At 45.6% G+C, this 19,234-nt stretch overlaps 1 protein-coding gene across 1 annotated transcript; it reads left to right on the top strand.

Moving 5' to 3' along the window:
• The first annotated feature begins 3,888 nt into the window (after positions 1 to 3,888).
• On the top strand, positions 3,889 to 6,201 carry LOC124651906 (AT-hook motif nuclear-localized protein 7-like). The gene is made up of 5 exons (XM_047190921.1): positions 3,889 to 4,276; positions 4,871 to 4,938; positions 5,094 to 5,234; positions 5,510 to 5,665; positions 5,854 to 6,201. Exons 1-5 carry the CDS (start codon positions 3,889 to 3,891, stop codon positions 6,199 to 6,201), a joined length of 1,101 nt encoding a protein of 366 aa, XP_047046877.1.
• Positions 6,202 to 19,234: the final 13,033 nt, after the last annotated feature.

Genomic DNA, 19,234 nt, shown 5'->3' with positions numbered 1-19,234 from the left:
ACCATGTGAAATTCTTTTATGATTCCGTGTTAGATATAAAAAAATTCTTAATAAATGTGACCATCATGGTTTATCTAATTGGTATGTTTTATATGTTTTTGATGGAGGGCTAAGTGAAGCAAATAATAATGAAATAGATATAACCTCTAGAGGATCTTTTCTAGACTTCACTATTAAAAAGGCATGGAAATTACTAGACACAATACGTAAAACTAGGAAAGCTTGGAGGAAATAAAATTGAACATGACTGTATCAAATCTTTTGTAGCAACATGACAAGTAGAACAACTTGCTGAAAAACATCATGTAGATACATATATAGTCTTGCATGTCTTACAAGTTGTTATAGAACAAATTAAGGCACCCAAGGAGTGGTATGGATATGGTAAGCCCGATGAGAAGGCACCTCCCAAGCGAGAGGTTGGATATGCTTCTATTCATGCTCCTTTGGGCCCAACGAGAGAGCCCTTCTTACGAGGAGCCTACCCCTTCCCTAGGACCAAAAGAATGCATGATCTAGCATTTGAAGCTCAACAACGTGCAAAACACGTTGAAGAAGAGAAACTCGCTCCTAAGATCATTGAAGAAGCACCCAAGGAACCCAAAGTTATTGAAGAGGTAAAAAAGTCTTGAGAGACGCATGTTACCAAACTGCAAAATAGTAAAAATGGAAGAGGATACTTCCAAGCTTATTTATGGTAAGATCAAGAGTAAGGAGTTCAGTAAGCCCTTACTACCATGTTCATTTGGAGGAGTCTCTAACTATGGTTTATGTGATATAGGATCTGCTGTAAATGTTATTTCCAATACTTTCGATCATGAGATTCTAGAGGATATAGCACCACCCATTCTTCGTGGTACCGATATTACGATAGAACCCTTAGTGAACCTTTAGGAATAGTTAAAAATGCTTAATTGGATGTTGGTACGTATACTTTTCCCATTGAACTTGTTCTCATTGATATGCCACACGACCCTCTTTGTCGTGTTATCTTTGGAAGACCATTTTTAAACAATGTGAATATTAAAATTGATTGCAAGGAAGAGACTATATCTCTTAAGTTTGGGGAAGAACAAGTGAAATTCCACTTCTCAAAATTTAGAGAGAAGCCTTACTACAAGGACCTTGAAGATCAAGAGGGCACAACCATAGATGACCTAGCTGCTATATTCTATGGTATTCCAGCTGATGATACAGAGAAAATCATATATAATGAAGAGGTATAATTGAAGATCGAGAGAATGAAGAAATAAATGAGTATCTTGACTAGGTACCTATTATGGAGCCTCCTATGAATGAGGAATATGAAGAACTGGAAAGGATGGGAGATGAAGAACTTCCAGAACCAGAACTCAAACCGCTACCAGATGGATTAATGTATGATTTTTTAGATGATTTAAATAAACATCCAATCATTATTAGTACTGAACTTTGAGAAAGCACCACACGGCATTTGGGTATTCCCTAGATGATCTTAAAGGGATAAACCCAACTATAGCCACTCATCGAATATTCCTAAAGGATGGAGCCGAACCAGTGGCTGATTTTCAAAGGAGGCTAAAATCTCAAATGAAAGAAGATGTAAGAAAAATGTAATTCGTTTGCTTGACGTTGGCATCATTTACCATGTGAAAGAAAGTGATTGGACCCGCTAGAGGTGGATCCGCTACTCCTCGAGAACGCTTTGCCCTTGTTAGGTTTTATTTACTTTACTACCATTCGCACATCTCGTTTACTTTAGTCATTTATTTTACTTTATTCGCAAACTCTCATAAACAACTATTATTTCTCTGTTTTGGATTTAAGGACAACTTGAAGGTACATTTAAGTGAAGGTAACAAGAGGCAATATAATCTTTCACAATCAAGCTCCACCGTGGATTTGATACTCTTACTTTTAAAAACTAGCTACACGTGATATGTGACCTTGCAGACATCAATGGCTATGTCGATGCACCGGCAGAGAGAAACAAGGCTAGCGGGAGGGTTGCAGAAAGGTTTTCTACTACTTTTTGATGTGCGGTAAGTCACAATGGCAGCCAAGGCATCGACATCATGCGAGAGGTGGCACCTGTCGACTGGTCACGGGCGTGCGTTGCGGCATCCCCTGCCACTAAATCAAAGTTGTGGGGCCGTGTGGCCTCGAAAACGATCGCGGGAGGTGCGGCGACCGGGCGCAATCAACCGAAATTGGCTTGGCGATCGATTAGAAATCATTGTGGTAGCGGGGCGGGGCTGGCCATCCCAAAGTGAGGGAAAGGGCGAGGGAAACGGGGGGATTTCACGATGAGGGAAAGGACGGGCAATGCAGGGTTGGCCTCAGGGACAACGGGGGAGCGGCGACAGGGCGATTGGTGGTGCTTTGGTCGCTAGTGGTAGGTGGGGAGCGGGCAAGGGTGGTGGCGTGCGGGAGTTTTCCGCTCGGCAGTTGGCGTAGGCGTGTGGGCCTCGGGACGATAGGGGAGCGGCGGCACGGGCGATTGGTGGTGCTTTAGTCGCTAGCGGTAGGTGGGGAGCGGGGCAGGGGCGGTGGCGTGCGGGAGTTTTCCGCTCAACAGTTGGCGTAGGCGTGTGGGCCCCAAAGACGGTGGGGGAGCGGCGACATGGCGATTGATGGTGCTTTGGTCGCTAGCGGTAGGTGGGGAGCGGGGCAGGGGAGGTGGCGTGCGGGTGTTTTCCGCTCGGCAGTTGGCTTAGGGGTGTGGGTGTCAATTTGTTTTGGAGCGGCGACTTTCTTTGGCAAATTTGGAGCACTAGACAATAATTTGATGCCCCCTAAAAAAGCACACCATATAAGGACAGCGTATTTGCCGGAGCACTGTTTTCTGCCTTTTATACCTTAAAAATTAGTGTTTTCACCAAAAATATTGTGTATTATCTATTGGAATTGTCATGGTGGTGGGTTGAGGGACCTAAGAGGGAACAAACAAGAATCTATACATTTTATGCCTTTTATGCGTGTGTGAAAATTCGAAACAAAATGAACGGCTGCATTGCATGGATACGCATGAAATATTATTTTAGTATCAAATACAGATACTGCAGCACTGCTTCTCAGTGTAATGAAATGAATGGCACGTCGTCCAACGTGATTGCTTTCTATCGCCTGCTTTGTTTTTTACAAGGAAGAATCACATGTTTTAAAAGAAGGAAATGTTATACGGAAGAAAGACAAGCATACCAGATTCATCAAAACTTGGGTCACCATGCTTCTGATGCTGTTTTGCAAAACCGATTTCGGAGTATGCATCACATGTTGCAAATTTTCTCTTGTAAATTTGGTTGCCATCGAAAAAATCGTTGAATATAAGTATGGTGTATTGAATTCAAACTAAGACACCACAGCATTAAACTGCTTTCTATGGTGTGAGCTGTTTCCCACGTAGAATACTTATTTCATGTGCCTTATTCATTTTTCAACAAGCCAGAATTTGTCTGATTGCCCACAGTACCGTATTTTACTGCTCAATGTAATGAAAGTATGTTGTACTCCAGTGCACCTTTGCAGTCCAACCAATCAGCTGGTTGGTCAAAGGAGAGAGGAGAGAGAGCGTGGGTGTTTCTTGTGCAGAGAGAGGAGAGAGAGAGAAGGAGGAACCCCGCCATTCTTGTGCAGTTTCTGCCCCCAAAAATTTCACTCCTTTTTATTTGCTTCACCATTTCCCTCCCTCCCCATCTTTAAAATCTTTTCCCCCATAGAACTTTGGCCGCATATAGTACTCCACTACAGTGTCCTAGTAGTAACCGGGGAAAGAAAGCAAACTTGCTGAACTAGAGTAGGCGTCTCCTCTTGTCTGTCTTCTTCCTCGTTTCGTGGCCAAAGCCAGCAAACCAAGAAACGGAAGCAAAGACCAGCCAAACAAGAAGAGCCGAGCAGAGCTCCTCTCACATGGAAGGGAGGGTGGGCATTGCGGTGGCAGGTGGTCATGAGGCCGGCCTCGGCCTGTTCAGAGATGTTTCCATGGCGGAGGCGGAGCCGCATGGAGCGGCGAAAGTGGAGTACCGCTCCTCTCCCTCCTCTCCGTCCACGTCCCTCACGCCATCCCCGCCGCGGGCCGAGCCTGGCCATGGAGGAGGAGGAGGAGGGCACGCTGCTGCGACGCCGCATGCCTGGAGCTTTGGTGCCGAGCAGGAGAAGCCGAGCGAGGCCGGCGGCGGGGACAACGGCAACGGCATGCAGATGCCGGTGCACGGCGAGCACGCCGCCGGCTTGAGCTCCGGGCGGCGCAGGGGCCGGCCACGCGGCTCCGGGAGACGCCAGATCCTAGCCACCCTAGGTGCGTATGCTCCCTCTGGAACCAGAGCTTCGGCTTCCATTTTTGCTGTTTAGGTTCTTGCCATGTTTGCTCCGCCTTGTGCATTTCTGTTCCATTGCTACTAGGATGGGGTCCAGTTAGGGTGGTATCCGTTAGGTCAGCACTGCTATTCTTGACTTCTCTTCTCATCTTGTCGCATCCATCTCTTATGTTATTAAAATGATTCTGATGGTTAATCTCCCATTTATTCTCACCAACCTTTGCCTTGTGTCGTTCTTCAGCTTCTGCTCCCCATTTATTCTCACCAGCCTTTACTTACTACTATGGATTACTAGTAGTAGTACAATATTTTTCTAGGAGGATTAACTAGTCGGCCTAATCTGCTACTACATGATTTAGATGATTTCGTTAGATTCATAGATATTAACCTTGACCAAGGTTCCTGTTTCTTACTCTCCAGTAGTAGAAATTTAGATGATTTCGTTAGATTCATAGATATTAACCTTGACCAAGGTTCCTGTTTCTTACTCTCTAGTACTACTAGTTCAGTGACCTAGAAAAATTAGCGCAATTGTTTGCCTGATTGTCATCCTTCAACACTTGTGGTTTGTGAAGGGGAATGGTATGCTCTGTCTGCTGGAGGGAGCTTCACACCCCATGTCATCATCGTCCCCGCTGGAGAGGTAATTAACTAGCTATCTTTGACACTGTAAACCTGAATTTTCCCTTCACATGTTATACTTAGCGCTCAGTGGTTTGGCATTGTGATCCTTGTTCTGAAGGCCTTTCACAATCTGTAAACACTTATATGTTCTTATTATCCGATTTTGTTATGCAGGACGTGGCGGCGCGCATAATGTCATTCTCCCAGAAGGGTCCACGCTCGGTCTGCATCCTCTCTGCCAATGGGACCATCTCCACTGTGGCATTTAATCAGCCTGGCTCATCTGGATCATCCGGTAGCACCTTCAACTACGAGGTATTGAATTTGCTGTTTGCATCTTACTCACCTGTTTAGCTATTGATGAATCTCTGTTGAGTACTTGAGTTGTCCCAAAGTAGTACGGAGGCTGCACTTATTTGTGCTTATTTAGCTAGGTTCAGAGTATTGCCTGGTACAGTAATGCAACTTGGCTAATGGCTATGTACCTGTGGAGAGGCGAATTTTCTCTCCAATTTAAATGGTCCCGTTGCTGTATTTTGTTCGTGTCTCCCTGATACCAAATGGCAACACCTCTTGTATCTGATTTGCAGGGTCTGTTTGAGATTCTTCAGCTGACTGGCTCCTTCACAATGGCCGAGGAAGGCCGGAGGAGGACCGGCGGGCTCAGCGTCTCACTTGCTGGCCCGGATGGCCGTGTCGTTGGCGGCGTAGTGGCTGGGACACTCCGTGCTGCCACTCCTATCCAGGTACAAACCTGACTACACAACCCACATCAACTGCAAATTACCAATTCGCTACACTTGTACAAGTCGATGAAACAGAACACGTTGTTAGTTGTTACTCTGTTTGTTCATCCAAACGCTTATTGGAACACACAAGGATCGCACTTTGAAGCCATATTTTCCTTGTTCTCTAACACAAACCGTCTGGGCAGGTGATTGTGGGGAGTTTCCTACCAAACAGTCTGAGGCAGCATCAGAGGAGGATGGGCCTGCAACAGCCATCTGCGCCACTACCGGCGACTGCCGCCCCTCCTCCGGTGCTCACAGCTGCAATGCCCATATCTCAGGCAGCTCCCGGCAATGACCGCCATGCGCCACCAGTCCCTGCGGCACCCCTACAAGCTCGTCCTAACATGGAGCACGCTGCAACCACCGGGACCATGAACCTGAACTCAAGCTCCACCGGTTTCACCATGGTTGGTTGGCCTGTCAGCAGCGCGCAGCCTATGAGGCACATGCCATCCCCTGATATCAACCTCTGCTTGACACCCCAGGAGTAGAATTGGCTGCCATTTTGAATTGGTCTCCTCATCCCTGACACTCTTTTTAGGCATGGCTGTAACCTGCCATGGTAACAAATTATGCTCTATCCTAATCAGGTAGGTCAGCAGTTCAACATCTGGGGGAGAAGCTAGGCTAGAGCGAGGTCAGTCAATTTAGCCTAATCTGGTAGTGTGATAGATCTTGGTCTTGATGATCCTTAATTAGAACAGACTTGACAATTTGTTCTGGTGTTCATTGTGATTTCTGCCATTGCTGTAACAGTAACAGTAGTACCTTTTTTCTATGGGAGGTTACTGTAGTACTCTAATCGGTGGTTACCTTCCAAGTTCATGTGTAGTCTGTAGCATGTTTCCCTGAGCCACTGGCTTCTGTTACATTCAAGTAGTGTGATTTGCATCTGCGCTCAACATCCGAAAGTTGACGACCCACGGATGAATTGACACTTCATTTGTCATGACACATGGCTTCACTGTGGGCAACAGGTTAGTGACATTTAGTGTCATTTTATTCAAGGCCGATGTGGCGTAGCCCCCAGGTTCCATGTAACGATGAGATATGAAGTAGCAACTTATAAATAGAAACGTGAGGGCGCCGTTTTGAGACCCTACCCATGTGGTGGAAGCAGTGGGTTACTTAAAAATGGATTACATTGTATCGGAATACTTAAAATAGCGGCTAAGTTACACGGGTAGCCATTTATTTACAAACACTCAGAATTTGTATTTTAAAGTTTCAAAAAATCCAAAAAAAAATTCTAGAAATAGGCAATGGTGTATAGTACAATCTGGGGTCAAATCTCAATTCAAACAACTTCATATTCTAGGCTACATAAAAAAGACAATTTCTGACTAATTTTATAGTGAACAGTGCACATTTCAAGACTAAAAGTTGTCGGATTTTGTCAATTTCGTGTACCCAAGAATACAAAATTGCTTGCATTGAGATTTTACACTATTGTAGCATACATCATTTGCAACCTCTAGATTTTTTTTCATATTTTTCTAAAACATTGAAATACGAATTTTAAATGTTTGGAAATAAAGAGCTACATGTAGCCCGGCCTCCAAAATGCCACACTTGTTTTATTACTTAAAAGATTTAACATCAAACGTCCTTTTGTTGAAAGGTACTTTATAATATCTCTAGCTGCTCAAAATTGAGTCAAGATATGTATAAATAATTTAATGAATAGGTTGGTTTGGGTTGAAAGGAATTGGGTATTCATATTATTATGATTTATTCATAAGAGTGTGGTTTAGGTCAGAGATGAAAATAAGTGGCCTGGGTTATTCCCATATTTGACAAGGTTTGGATCGATACTTGTGAAGTTTAAGATATTGGTAAAACCTTTATATGAAAATTTAGTTCCAAAGAAATTTGGAAGCATTTTCATTTCCTAGGTTTTTTGATGTACTTGAAAAGTTTTCAAGGATGGGTATGGGTTTGGCTTACGATAGGGAGAAATCCACTTGTCATTCTATCTTACTTAAATTGTGGCACTAAGTAATTGCTAGAGACAAGATTATCACAATGGCTTACTCATAGCATTGACCCACAAATGTGTGAGGCATGGTTCATCTCAACATATTTCTAGAGTTTAGGGTTTTAGGTTGAGCAAGATAGATTTGCCTTTCAATCAGAGGATTATCTTTGATTGATTTATAGGGATAATTTCAAGTAGTATGCATGAACACATAGACTTGACTTGCTTTGGATTACTAAGCCATGACTATACCCTAGTTTGGAATGGAGCATTCAATCCACTTAATGTCTCTCAGTATTAAGTAGGGATCATACTCACAACAAAGATTGTATAGGGAAGATGGTTTTTTCCATGGGCTTAGAAATGGTCAATGGTTTATCGATGACTTGGATAAGATTGGGAATGATCCAGTTTGAGATAAACTACATAGGTTGTCTTACTCTCTTTCTATTCTCAGGTTTAAGGCTTAAGGTTTATAGGATATTATCCCTAGGTTACTATGGCTTGTGGTTAACACATCCCTAATAATGTCTCCAACATGATGCTTCCATTGGTTTATAGTATCTCTCCCCTACTAGCATCAGAGAATTTTTCTAGAATCCAAATGTTCTCTGGTAATGACTTGGTGGAATGGATCATGGCTTAGGCCTTAAAACATCATTAGGTGATCCCTCCTACTAGGGTTGGAATGATTCCCTAAGTAATTATCTTATTAAGTGGTAGGATTGGCTTTACCTAGACTCTAATGAGTTGTCAACGTGGCCTACTTTAACTAGGTAGTGATTGAGGCCACAAATTGGTTTTAGCTCAAGCTTGGATTGGATTTGGTGGAATAGGTTTATGTATAAGGTTATATTGTGTACTTTCCTAGGACAAGAGCTTTGGTTGAGGTTAACTGTGACAATGGATGGCTTTGGGTTTGGTGTACTCTGGTTAAACCCTAATGACTAGATCTCACTAGATATGATCAAGGGTTTGATTGAACCATTCCGAAGGTGAATGGATGATGATAAGGCTGGAGTGCAAGGTTTTAGATGATTTACTTGATTGTTGACAAGTGTCAATTACAAGTAATGATGATCAAATGGTGATCGGGATAAGACAAGGTGATATTTGATGGGGTAGAATAAGGCAAGAATAGAATGGATTGGGTTTTGGTCGATTGGACATGTGCTAAACAATTGTTTAGCACGTAGGTTTAATGATGGCCACAGAAGATGAGTTAAGCATCAAGTTTTATTTATTTTCTTGTGTGATGTTTACTTTTATTTATGGATCTTACTTTTGCCTTCTTAATAATAGAAGTTTGCCAAAAGTGATATTAAAGCTATAACACTCAGCATGATTAACTAGTTCAAAATCATCAGCTTGGGTGGAACTTCACTTTGACATGTTTTATCGGATAGTTTATTTTTTTTTCCAGATTTTACATGCATAAATGCAATCTACATTTGTGTCTCATCTATTTATAGTCTTTAAAGCTGGGATGCTATCATGGTGGCATTTGGAGGCTGTTTTCTGTATTTTTTCTAGAAGTGGAGTACTGAACAAAAGAACTACTGGATGTGTCAAATGGTTGTAGGTTGGTTCCAAGGTTTCGTTTTGATCCCTTTTTGCGAAAACACAAAAAAACATTGCGTTTCGATGCATTGATTGAAAAAAAAAGTTGTATTTACAAGTCCAAAGAGTGGACTGACACCCATGTCATACAACTCAACCCAAGAAACCTAGTCTAAGGGATAAGTTGACGTAGCCCTCGTGCTCCTGCATCTGCCCAAGATCTCGCCTCAGCCTTGATCGTGTCGACTAGGGAGGTCACCGTAGGCGGTTCGTTGTCGAAGATACTCACATTCCTATGCTTCCAAATCCACCACTCAGTGAGCATAACCAACGACGAGGTTCCTTCACGCATATGGCATTGGTTGGAACACACCACCAGCGTCCACCACTCCATGAAGTACCCTTCAACAGCGGGAGGTCCGACAATAGATCAAATCCAGGAAAGGACCTCATGCCAGATAGTCCGCGAGAACGAGCATCTAGTAAGAATGTGTGTCATAGTCTCCTCTGTCTGGTCACAGAACACGCATCGCGATCGTGAGGCAACTGGCGGCGCGCGAGCCTCTCACTCGTCCAACATCTATCTTGGCAGGCCAGCCAGATGAAGAACCTCACCCTAGGTGGCGCCCAAGATTTCCAGTTCAACTTCCAAGATCCCGACACTACCTACCCTTGGAAGAGGGCGTAGTAGCAGGACTTGGAGGATTACTCGCCATCGGTCATCCATCGCTAGACAAGCTTGTCTATCTCCTCCACCAACTGCACCCTCCGCAACCTGGACCAAAGCTGAACGTACTGCCAGAGTGACAAGGGCCTCATGGATCCCGTAATGTCCATGATCCAGCTACGTTCGGTAAGCGCCTGCTCTACCGTATGGCGCTTCCCGAGGCATCGTGGAATTAGCGCTAGTAAATCCGGCGCTACTTCCCCGACCGACCTCCCATCTAGCCACCTATCCTCCCAGAATAGAGTGGAGGATCCATTACCAGCACCATGATGGTGGAGGCGAAGAAGATGCCACGCTCGTCGCTAGTGAAATGCATATCAAGCCCGCGCCAAGGTCGCAAGGGATCTGTAAGCATCCTCCACCTCCAACGGGTCCTGAGGCTGATGGCGGTTTGTGCGAGATCAGGGATACCGAGACCTCCATAGTATAATGGCCTACACACCCTGTCCCGGTTTATGTGGCAGTGACCACCATTAACCTCCTTCCTACCAATCTTATCCACCTGAGGGATTGCAGCGAGCACCGAGCGTATGAGGGTAAGTCGCCATGCTTTAGGCATCATAGATGCCTTCCACGTCGGCAATTTATCCCCAATCCAGTCGATCGCCGGTTGGATCGCACTAGCCGTGAGCCGGCGAATAGCTAGGGGTATGCCCAAGTACTTTACGGGGTAGGGTGCCACCTGGCACTCCATAATAGCCGCCGCACCCGCGGCTACTTCCTCCGAGCAGGCGATCAGGGATACCGAGCATTTCGCAAAGTTGGTGCGCAATCCAAAGGCTTCGCTAAAGGCCTCGAGGATGCCACGAATAGTGAGCAGATTCGCCTAAAAACTATGTGACCTTGCTTGGCTTTTTATGAAATCTGGGGTCGTCGGCCCTTTATTCTTGGAAAAGACGTGTGCAATAACCTCTTTTTACTTGCTTGAAAATTATCTAATAACCTAATATGATCATAGATTTTCTTCTACTCCTGTGAGATAACGTGTATTTCGTGAGAGTACATTAGTATGTGTATTTTGACGATGAGAGCGTCAACTCGTGCGAGATAAAGTGCTCCATCCCGCTATGAGCAATATGGCGCTAGTGAAGGAGGCGGTGGGAATCTGCATTTGGGCCCCTTGTGCGGCTGTAGGGAGGAAGGTAGCTGCGTGGGGCGCTGGTCTCCACCGCATGGAAGCTATCGACAACCCCCTCTCCTTCGGCCCCCTCTTCGGCTCGGCCTCGCTGGCACTTGGTAGTGGTTGCCGGTCGCTGGGTGCTGCCAACCACAAACCGGGCTGGGACCATGGAATTCAGAGTGGCGTCCCTAGACACGGGGTGGGCCACGTCGACCTGGCGGTGGGTGGCGGCTGGTGCCGCATGACGCACTGCTTGACCGTGTAGGTGGCGGCGGACAGGGGTGTGGTGCGAAGGTTATCTCTATGGATCTTCTGCGCCAGATCTGAAGATGTTGCCTTCCCGTGCTCTTCCCCCCAGCCTTGGATTCTTTCCGGAGGTGGGGCGCTGGATCGGGCAAAACACTTGGTTGATGAAGACAGCCATGATGTCGACAATGTTGCATGTGTCGTTCTCCTTCTTCAAGGTGACTTTGAGGTATACTCTCCCATCCCTGACTTGCATGTCTCGGGTGAAAAACCACAAGCATCGGCATTTTCTTAATTTTTCATTGACTTTTTTTTCCGTTTATGGCTTCTCTAGCGGCCCAACGCATTTTCTTAATTTTTCATTGATAAAGATACATAGTTGACAAAGTTTAAACAAAATAAAAATCATATGATAATATTAAAATATAGGGAATAACAAAGAAAAATCAACTAGGCGTCTAGTCGTTGCTGGTGAGGTCAACGATCTCCGGCATCTCCCATTGCCAGTCTGGCACCAGCGGCGGTAGACGGTATACCGACGGTGGAGGAGGAGGAATGGTAGCCAACATCGCCGACTCGGGCCACAAATCCCACACCACGGGAGGCGGCCCATTCTCCTCGCTCTCCCATGTCACCGGCCTCTCCTACGCGAGCGCAAACTCGTGAAGCTAGACGATGAGGCCATCCTACTGGCCGAGCTGGTCGAGCTCGCTCTGCGAAATGACGAGCTGGATGGTCTCATCCTCGTTGAGATCCAGTGGCTAGTGCTCCGGATCCCACGCCGCGCCGCTGTTGTTGAGTTCTCGTCACCGTGGTCGATGTCTCCATCCTCGACGAAGTCGTCAGCTTCACTCTAATTTTTGTCTTGGTCCTCCTCCTTGTCGTAGTCGCCTTCGTCGTTGGTCTCCTCGTTGCACTAGTGGAAAACGGGGCTTCAGGCCCGGTGCGTTTGGGCCATCAGACCCGGTTTCCAAACCGGGACCAATAAGGCGGGACTAAAGGGTCCCCCCTTTAGTCTCGGTTTAAATATGCACCGGGTCCAAAGGCCCCGCCACGTGGTGCGGCCAGGGCGCTCGAGGTGGAGGGCCTTTGGTCCCGGTTCGTGGTACGAACCGGGACTGGAGGTTCTCTGCCGCAGCAGAAAATTACCGTTTCTCTGACGCGGCACAGGTTTAGGGTGGAGCAGAATTTCTCTACCGCGGCAGAGTTTCAGCAATGCATATATACATCATTCAAGAAACCACAAAACATCGTCATGAATATATAGACAGCGTCAACAGTACACGTAATGCATGCATATTTACAATATAAAGTCGGACCTCAATACTAAATCTATCTCATATATGCCTAACGACTACAAATATGTCGTTCAAGATCTACGAACTTCCGATAGTACTCTCCATTTGGGGCAAGGGCCTCGTTAAGAAAGAATCCCGCGAGTTCCTCTTGAATTGCTCGTATGCGATCCTTCGGTATGAGAGTGTCCCGCAGGCGTATCATCTATATTAAAAAAAGGAGATAAATATACATGGAACTCAAAACAATTGATAGTAATAAGATTAATTGTGAAATATTGTTCACGTACACGAGTGTGGTGTATAGAATCCTCCGCATCCCTGTGACAGGCCATTTGACGAATGAACTCACAGACGTAGTATCCACATAAGTTACCCCTTGGAAGCTTCCTCTTAATTATTGTCAGCAACTTTCTAAATCATGAGTCAGTGACACCGTTCTCTGCCTTCCATTGCAACAATTCCAGTGTGCTGCCTAGTTTTTTATGGCCATCTTCGCAAGTTGGTTATAACAATTTGTTGTGATCTTGTATCTTCTGGTCGAAGGCCAACCTTTCCTTTTCAGTTTCACATTCTCTCCTTGCATCAGCAATGTCATGGCCAAGATCATCATCAACAGGCTCATCTGATGCCTCTTGATCTTCTGGTTCATTGTCTTCATTGCCTTCTGCAGTATCACCGTATTCAGGAAACATGGGATAGCTGTCATCATCATCTTCCTCTTCTTCATTGTTTTTCATCATAACCCCTCTTTCTCCGTGCTTGGTCCAACAATAGTAGCCGGGCATGAAACCGTCCCGCAGAAGGTGGCTGTGTGAATGGATCGTAGCGGACAAGAGGGGGGGTGAATGGACGCTACACAAATTTTAATCCTTTTTCAGTTTTAGCGGTGTGGAAGGTAAAGGTGATTGCTTTAGTGGTGGAGATGTTCCTAGTATGATCCTAGGCAAGTGCAACAAATAAAGGAAACAAGCATGATAGTAAGAGTAAGGAGCGGGACAACCGGATGGCGCGGAGACGAGGCGAGGTTTGTTTCACGCAGTTCCCCTCACAAAAGAGAGTACGTCTGCGTTGAGGAGGTGCTAGCCTCACGCAAGAGGCTAGGCGGACACACCATGAAGGAAGGCCTCACCTTCTTCATCGAGAGAGCTCCACGAAGGGGCTCCCCCTTCTCCACTATGGCACCGATCGAGGCGGTGGTTCCTTCACAAGGTTGGGGCGAGCTCCACAATACTAGGAGGCTCCCAACAACCTATGGAGCTAGCACAACACCAAGCTAGCCTCCATAGGTGCACTTCCTCCAAGATCCCACCATAGGAACCCTAACTCCAAGATCCACTAAGGACTAGCACGAATTGGTGAATTCTCTCTTGGTAGAACTACAGATCGGGGCCTCCTCCACCACTCCTCAAAATTTGGGCAAGATTGGTTGGATGGTTGGGAGATCCTCAAGGATTAAGCTCAGCAACAATGGAGGAGAGAGAGAGAAGATATAAAATCGTGTTGGGGAAGAAGGGCCCTTTAAATAGGCCCTCCCAAATCCAACCGTTACCTGCAGTTTTTGCCTAAGCGGTACTACCGCTCTGGATTCGAAATCCCACAGAACTTATCCACGTGGACACATAGCGGTACTACCGCTCGCAGTACCGCTCGAGGTACCGCAATGGCATCCAGAGCTTACTGGATCCCAAAAGGTACCGAAGCGGTACCAGAGCGGTACTGCCGTAACTTATGTTACGGTACTTAAGCGGTACTGTGAGCGGTACTACCGCTCTCAAGCGGTACTACCGCTCAAGGTACTGCAGAGGTACCGTAACTTGTTCTGTGGGATATTCTCAGTGCAAAACACCAGGGCGGTATCGTTGGGCGGTACCAGTAGGGGTAGCGGTACTACCGCTACTGGTACCGGTAGTACCGGCCTGACAAAAACTGCTTTCTCCTCTTTTCCTCTCCAACCATGTCACCTCGCGATACACACACAAAACCTGAAAACCTATAAGCTACGCTTCAGTCCTCCGATCTTGACGTGTCCAGCGAGGTCGCCGTGCACTTGCAAATCTATCAAAGACACTCTTTGCACACGGTGAGATTATTCAAGTGTAATCATCAAACACACAAAACATGGGGTTTAGACTTTGCTCTTTCAATCTCCCCCTTTTTTGTGTTTGATGACAACACAAGAATTTGCAATGGCATATGATATTATGATGAGATTTTATATTTGTAAAATCTCGACGGAGCTCCCCCTAGACATGTGCATATTTTGAATATGTATTTGAATACAAATGCACATATCCTAGATGCATAAATCCCCCTAGATTTTACAAACCAATGACATATGCAACAAGGATACTTGACAAGATCATATAGCATATGCACAATATGGAGGAAACACAAGATCATGCAAGGAGTTTTGGGTGAAGTTATCATACTTTTGACTTGAGAATACCCGAACTCACAATAAGTGCCTCCATAGAGTTGGTGTAGCCACAAGAAGAGATAAACAAAAAGGACCAAAAGTCTATAACAACGAAAGTCCCCATGCAAAAACCCATCCGAATAGGCAACTTCTCCCCCTTTGGCATCGGAACACCAAAAAGGAGGGTGAGCAAACTAAAAGGATGGTAAGGAAATACACAACCAAGCTTGCAAAAACCAACAAGGAAAACAAATTTTGGATGAGACTTCCCTAAAACATGGAGAAAAAGAAAAGACAACAAAAGAAGAAGGACAAAAGAAAGTCACAAAGAAACACAAAGAACCAAAAACTCCTCAAGGAGGAGGTTGGTGGCCGAAGCCACCGTGTAAGAGTATAGTAGTGTGAGGTCGCGTAGAAGTATCTAGGACTCACGACTACAACTCAACATGAAGCTCATTAGTCACTTATTTGACAAATAGCATATGTTTTGGATTTCTTTATGCATTATGGGGGGAGGGATAGCTCAATAAGTTTAAACCGCACTCCCCCTATGTTCATGCGTGCTCTTCATCTAGACATATAGTTAAAGAGTGGTATGTGTGCACGACGGTCAAGCGAAGTTCGATGAATCAATGATATTTAGCTCATGCCTCAACTCAATGAAACACTTCTCATCCAAGGGCTTCGTGAAGATGTCCGCCAATTGCTCCTTGGTACCAATGAAGGATAGACCAATATCTCGCGAGCAATGTGATCTCGGATGAAGTGGTTCCTTATCTCAATGTGCTTCGTCTTGCCATGAAGAACCGGATTGTAGGCGATCTTGACTGCGCTCTCATTGTCACACAAAAGAGGCACCTTGCTATACTCGAGTCCATAATCCCGCAAGGTTTGCCTCATCCATAAGATTTGAGCACAACTACTTGCCGCGGAAACATACTCGGCTTCCGCGGTAGAGATGGAGACACAATTTTGCTTCTTTGAGGACCAACACACCAAGGATCTTCCAAGAAAGTGACAAGCTCCGGATGTAGACTTCCTATCCATCTTGTCGCTTGCCCAATCGGGATCAGTGAAACCAACCAAAGAGAAGTCCGTGTCCCTTGGGTACCATAGTCCGAAGTGTGGGGTATCAACTAAATATCGAAAGATCCTCTTTACCGCCACAATGTGGCTTTCCTTCGGACTTGCTTGAAACCGTGCACACATACCAACGCTTAACATTATGTTCGGGCGAGAAGCACAAAGGTAAAGAAGCGAACCTATCATCGAACGGTAGAGCTTGGGATCCACCGCCTTGCCGGTCTCATCAAGGGAGAGTTGACACTTGAGATGCATCGGGGTTCCTATGCCCTTGGCATCCTTCATGTCGAAGCGCTTGAGCATGTCTTGGAGGTACTTTGCTTGATTGATGAAGGTGCCTTGTCGCATTTGCTTGATCTCGAACCCGAGGAAGTACTTGAGTTCACCCATCATCGACATCTCAAACCTATTAGTCATCAACTTAGCAAACTCATCATTGAACTTTGTGTTAGTTGAGCCAAATATGATATCGTCTACATAAAGTTGGCATATGAAGAGCTCCCCATTGAATTTCTTAGTAAAAAGAGTGGTATCGATTTTCCCCACTTCGAAACCACGGTCTACAAGCAACTCCTTTAGATGCTCATACCAAGCTCTAGGAGCTTGTTTGAGACCATATAGGGCCTTTTTGAGCTTGAAGACATGGTCCGGGAAATGGGGGTCCTTGAATCCCGGGGGTTGCTTCACATATACCTCCTCATGTAAAGGACCATTAAGAAAAACAATCTTTACATCCATTTGTTGCAACTTGAAGCCATGATGAGAGGCAAGGGCCAAAAGGATACGGATGGACTCAAGCCTTGCGCGCAACAGGTGCAAAGGTTTCACCAAAGTCCACGCCTTCAACTTGAGAATAGCCTTGTGCCACCAATCTTGCTTTGTTGCGAATGACGATGCCATGTTCATCTTGCTTGTTCTTGAAGACCCATTTGGTGCCGATAACATTGCGGCAATGATCGGGTCGCTTCATGAGAGTCCACACATCATTCCTCTTGAAGTTGTTGAGTTCCTCTTGCATTGCTATCAACCAATCGGGATCTTCAAGTGCATCATTAACCTTGAGTGGTTCCACCATAGAGACAAAGGAGTGGTGCTCACAAAAGTTTGCTAGTTGCCTCCGGGTGGTCACTTTGCTCTTTAAATCACCAATGACATTATGCAAAGAATGGGACTTGAGGCGCAAATGTCTTGTAGTAGGATCTTCATGGCAAGTATCGGCTATAGGAGTAGATTCTTGTGAGTCCTCTTGGCCTTCATCATGGTTTAGATCCTCGCCTTGACCTTCATTGTTGTTGAATGGGGCATCATCATCATCATGAGAGCAGGACGACTCGGGGGTATTAGGAATGGAATTGTCCATAAAGATTGTCCCCGAGCCATTCGGTGAAGAACTTGAAGCTTGGCCTCGGTCACTTGATGTCGGTTGTTGAGGTAGATGAGCTTGCGGTAGTTGTTGATGTTGTTCTTGAGCTTGTTGAGGTGGTCTTGCACTTGATTGTTGTTGTTGTTGATGTTGAACTTGAGGTTGTTGTAGAGGTTGGCTTGCACTTGTATGATCAACGGAAGAAGCTTGGCCTTGTGGTGTAGATGGCTCCACTTGGGTGGAACTTGGTCCTTCCCTGGTACACATAGAAGGTAGCTCTTGAGGTCGGCGAATGCCAACACCCATCCTTCCTATGGCATCCGGGGGAATTGCATCTCCTTTCTCACAAGAAGCACTTCGCTCCTCCAAAGATCTATCATCTTCATCAAATGTCACATCACAAGATTCTACAACTCGCCCATTTGACTTGTTGAAGACTCTATAGGCGCGAGAATCCGTAGCATAGCCAACGAAAATTCCTTCTTGAGCTCTTGAATAACACTTGGATAGTCGTGTGTCCTTGACAAGCACATAGCATTTGCATCTGAAGACCTTGAAGTATGACACATTAGGCTTGTTGCCGGTGAGAATCTCATATGGTGTCTTCTCTAGACCCTTGCGAAAGTAGAGATGATTAGTAGCATGGCATGCGGTAGAGATAGCTTCCACCAAAAGTTGTAGTTGGACTTGTACTCCATCATCATTATTCGAGCGGCTTCGATCAAGGTTCGATTCTTCCTTTGGCGACCCCATTTTGTTGGGGAGTATATGGCGAGGAGTACTGATGTTGGATTCCTTCTTCGTCGAGGAAGTCATCCAAGGTGTAGTTCTTGAACTCCGTTGCATTGTTGCTTCTTATTGCGAGGATCATGGTGTTGTACTTGCATTGAACTTGATTGGCAAACTCCATCATGGTCCGTTGAGTCTCACTCTTGTACTTGAAGAAGAATACCCAACAATAGCGTGAATAGTCATCAACAATGACGAGGCAATACTTCTTCCCTCCAAGACTTTCATGAGACGGTGGACCGAAGAGATAAACATGTAGGAGCTCCAAGCATCTTGTGGTAGAGATGGTCGTCTTGGCCTTGTGAGGAGCTCCATGCGTTTTTCCTTGTACGCAAGCCCTACAAACACGATCTTTGCAAAAGGAAACATCTTCTTTTAGTCCGAGAATGTGGCCACCCTTGTGGAGACTTTGCAAAGTCCTCATGTTGACATGGGCTAGTCGGCGATGCCATAACCAACCCTTGTCACCTTAACCGAATAGGCAAAGAGCGGAAGATGTCATCTTTCCGGAGAAATCAACAACATACAACCCGTTCTCTACATATCCAACAAAGGCTACACGGAGTGTCTTGCTCCACAAGAGGACCACCATATGTTCATCGAAAAATGTACATAGACCCAGACGAGCAATTTGACGAACGGAAAGTAAATTGTAACCAAGGGTGTCGACAAGGAGGACATTCACAAGTGAAATGTCGGGTGTTACCACCACCTTGCCAAGACCCAATACCTTAGAGCACGTGTTGTCGCCATATGAAACGGTAGAGTGAGATGGCTCGAGGTCGACAACAATTTCCTTGCTTCCGGTCATATGACTTGTGGCTCCACTATCAACCACCCATTTAGCGCCACCCGGAAGCATAGTCCTACAAGGAATCAAGTCTTGGATTTAGGTACCCATTTTTCAATGGGTCCTATCATGTTAGTAACAAGGGGTTTGGGAA

Source organism: Lolium rigidum, chromosome 5 (assembly GCF_022539505.1).
Source record: "Lolium rigidum isolate FL_2022 chromosome 5, APGP_CSIRO_Lrig_0.1, whole genome shotgun sequence".
NCBI lineage: Eukaryota > Viridiplantae > Streptophyta > Magnoliopsida > Poales > Poaceae > Lolium > Lolium rigidum.
The sequence above is the reverse complement of the archived record's forward strand: the minus strand, read 5'-3'. Positions and strand labels throughout refer to the sequence as shown.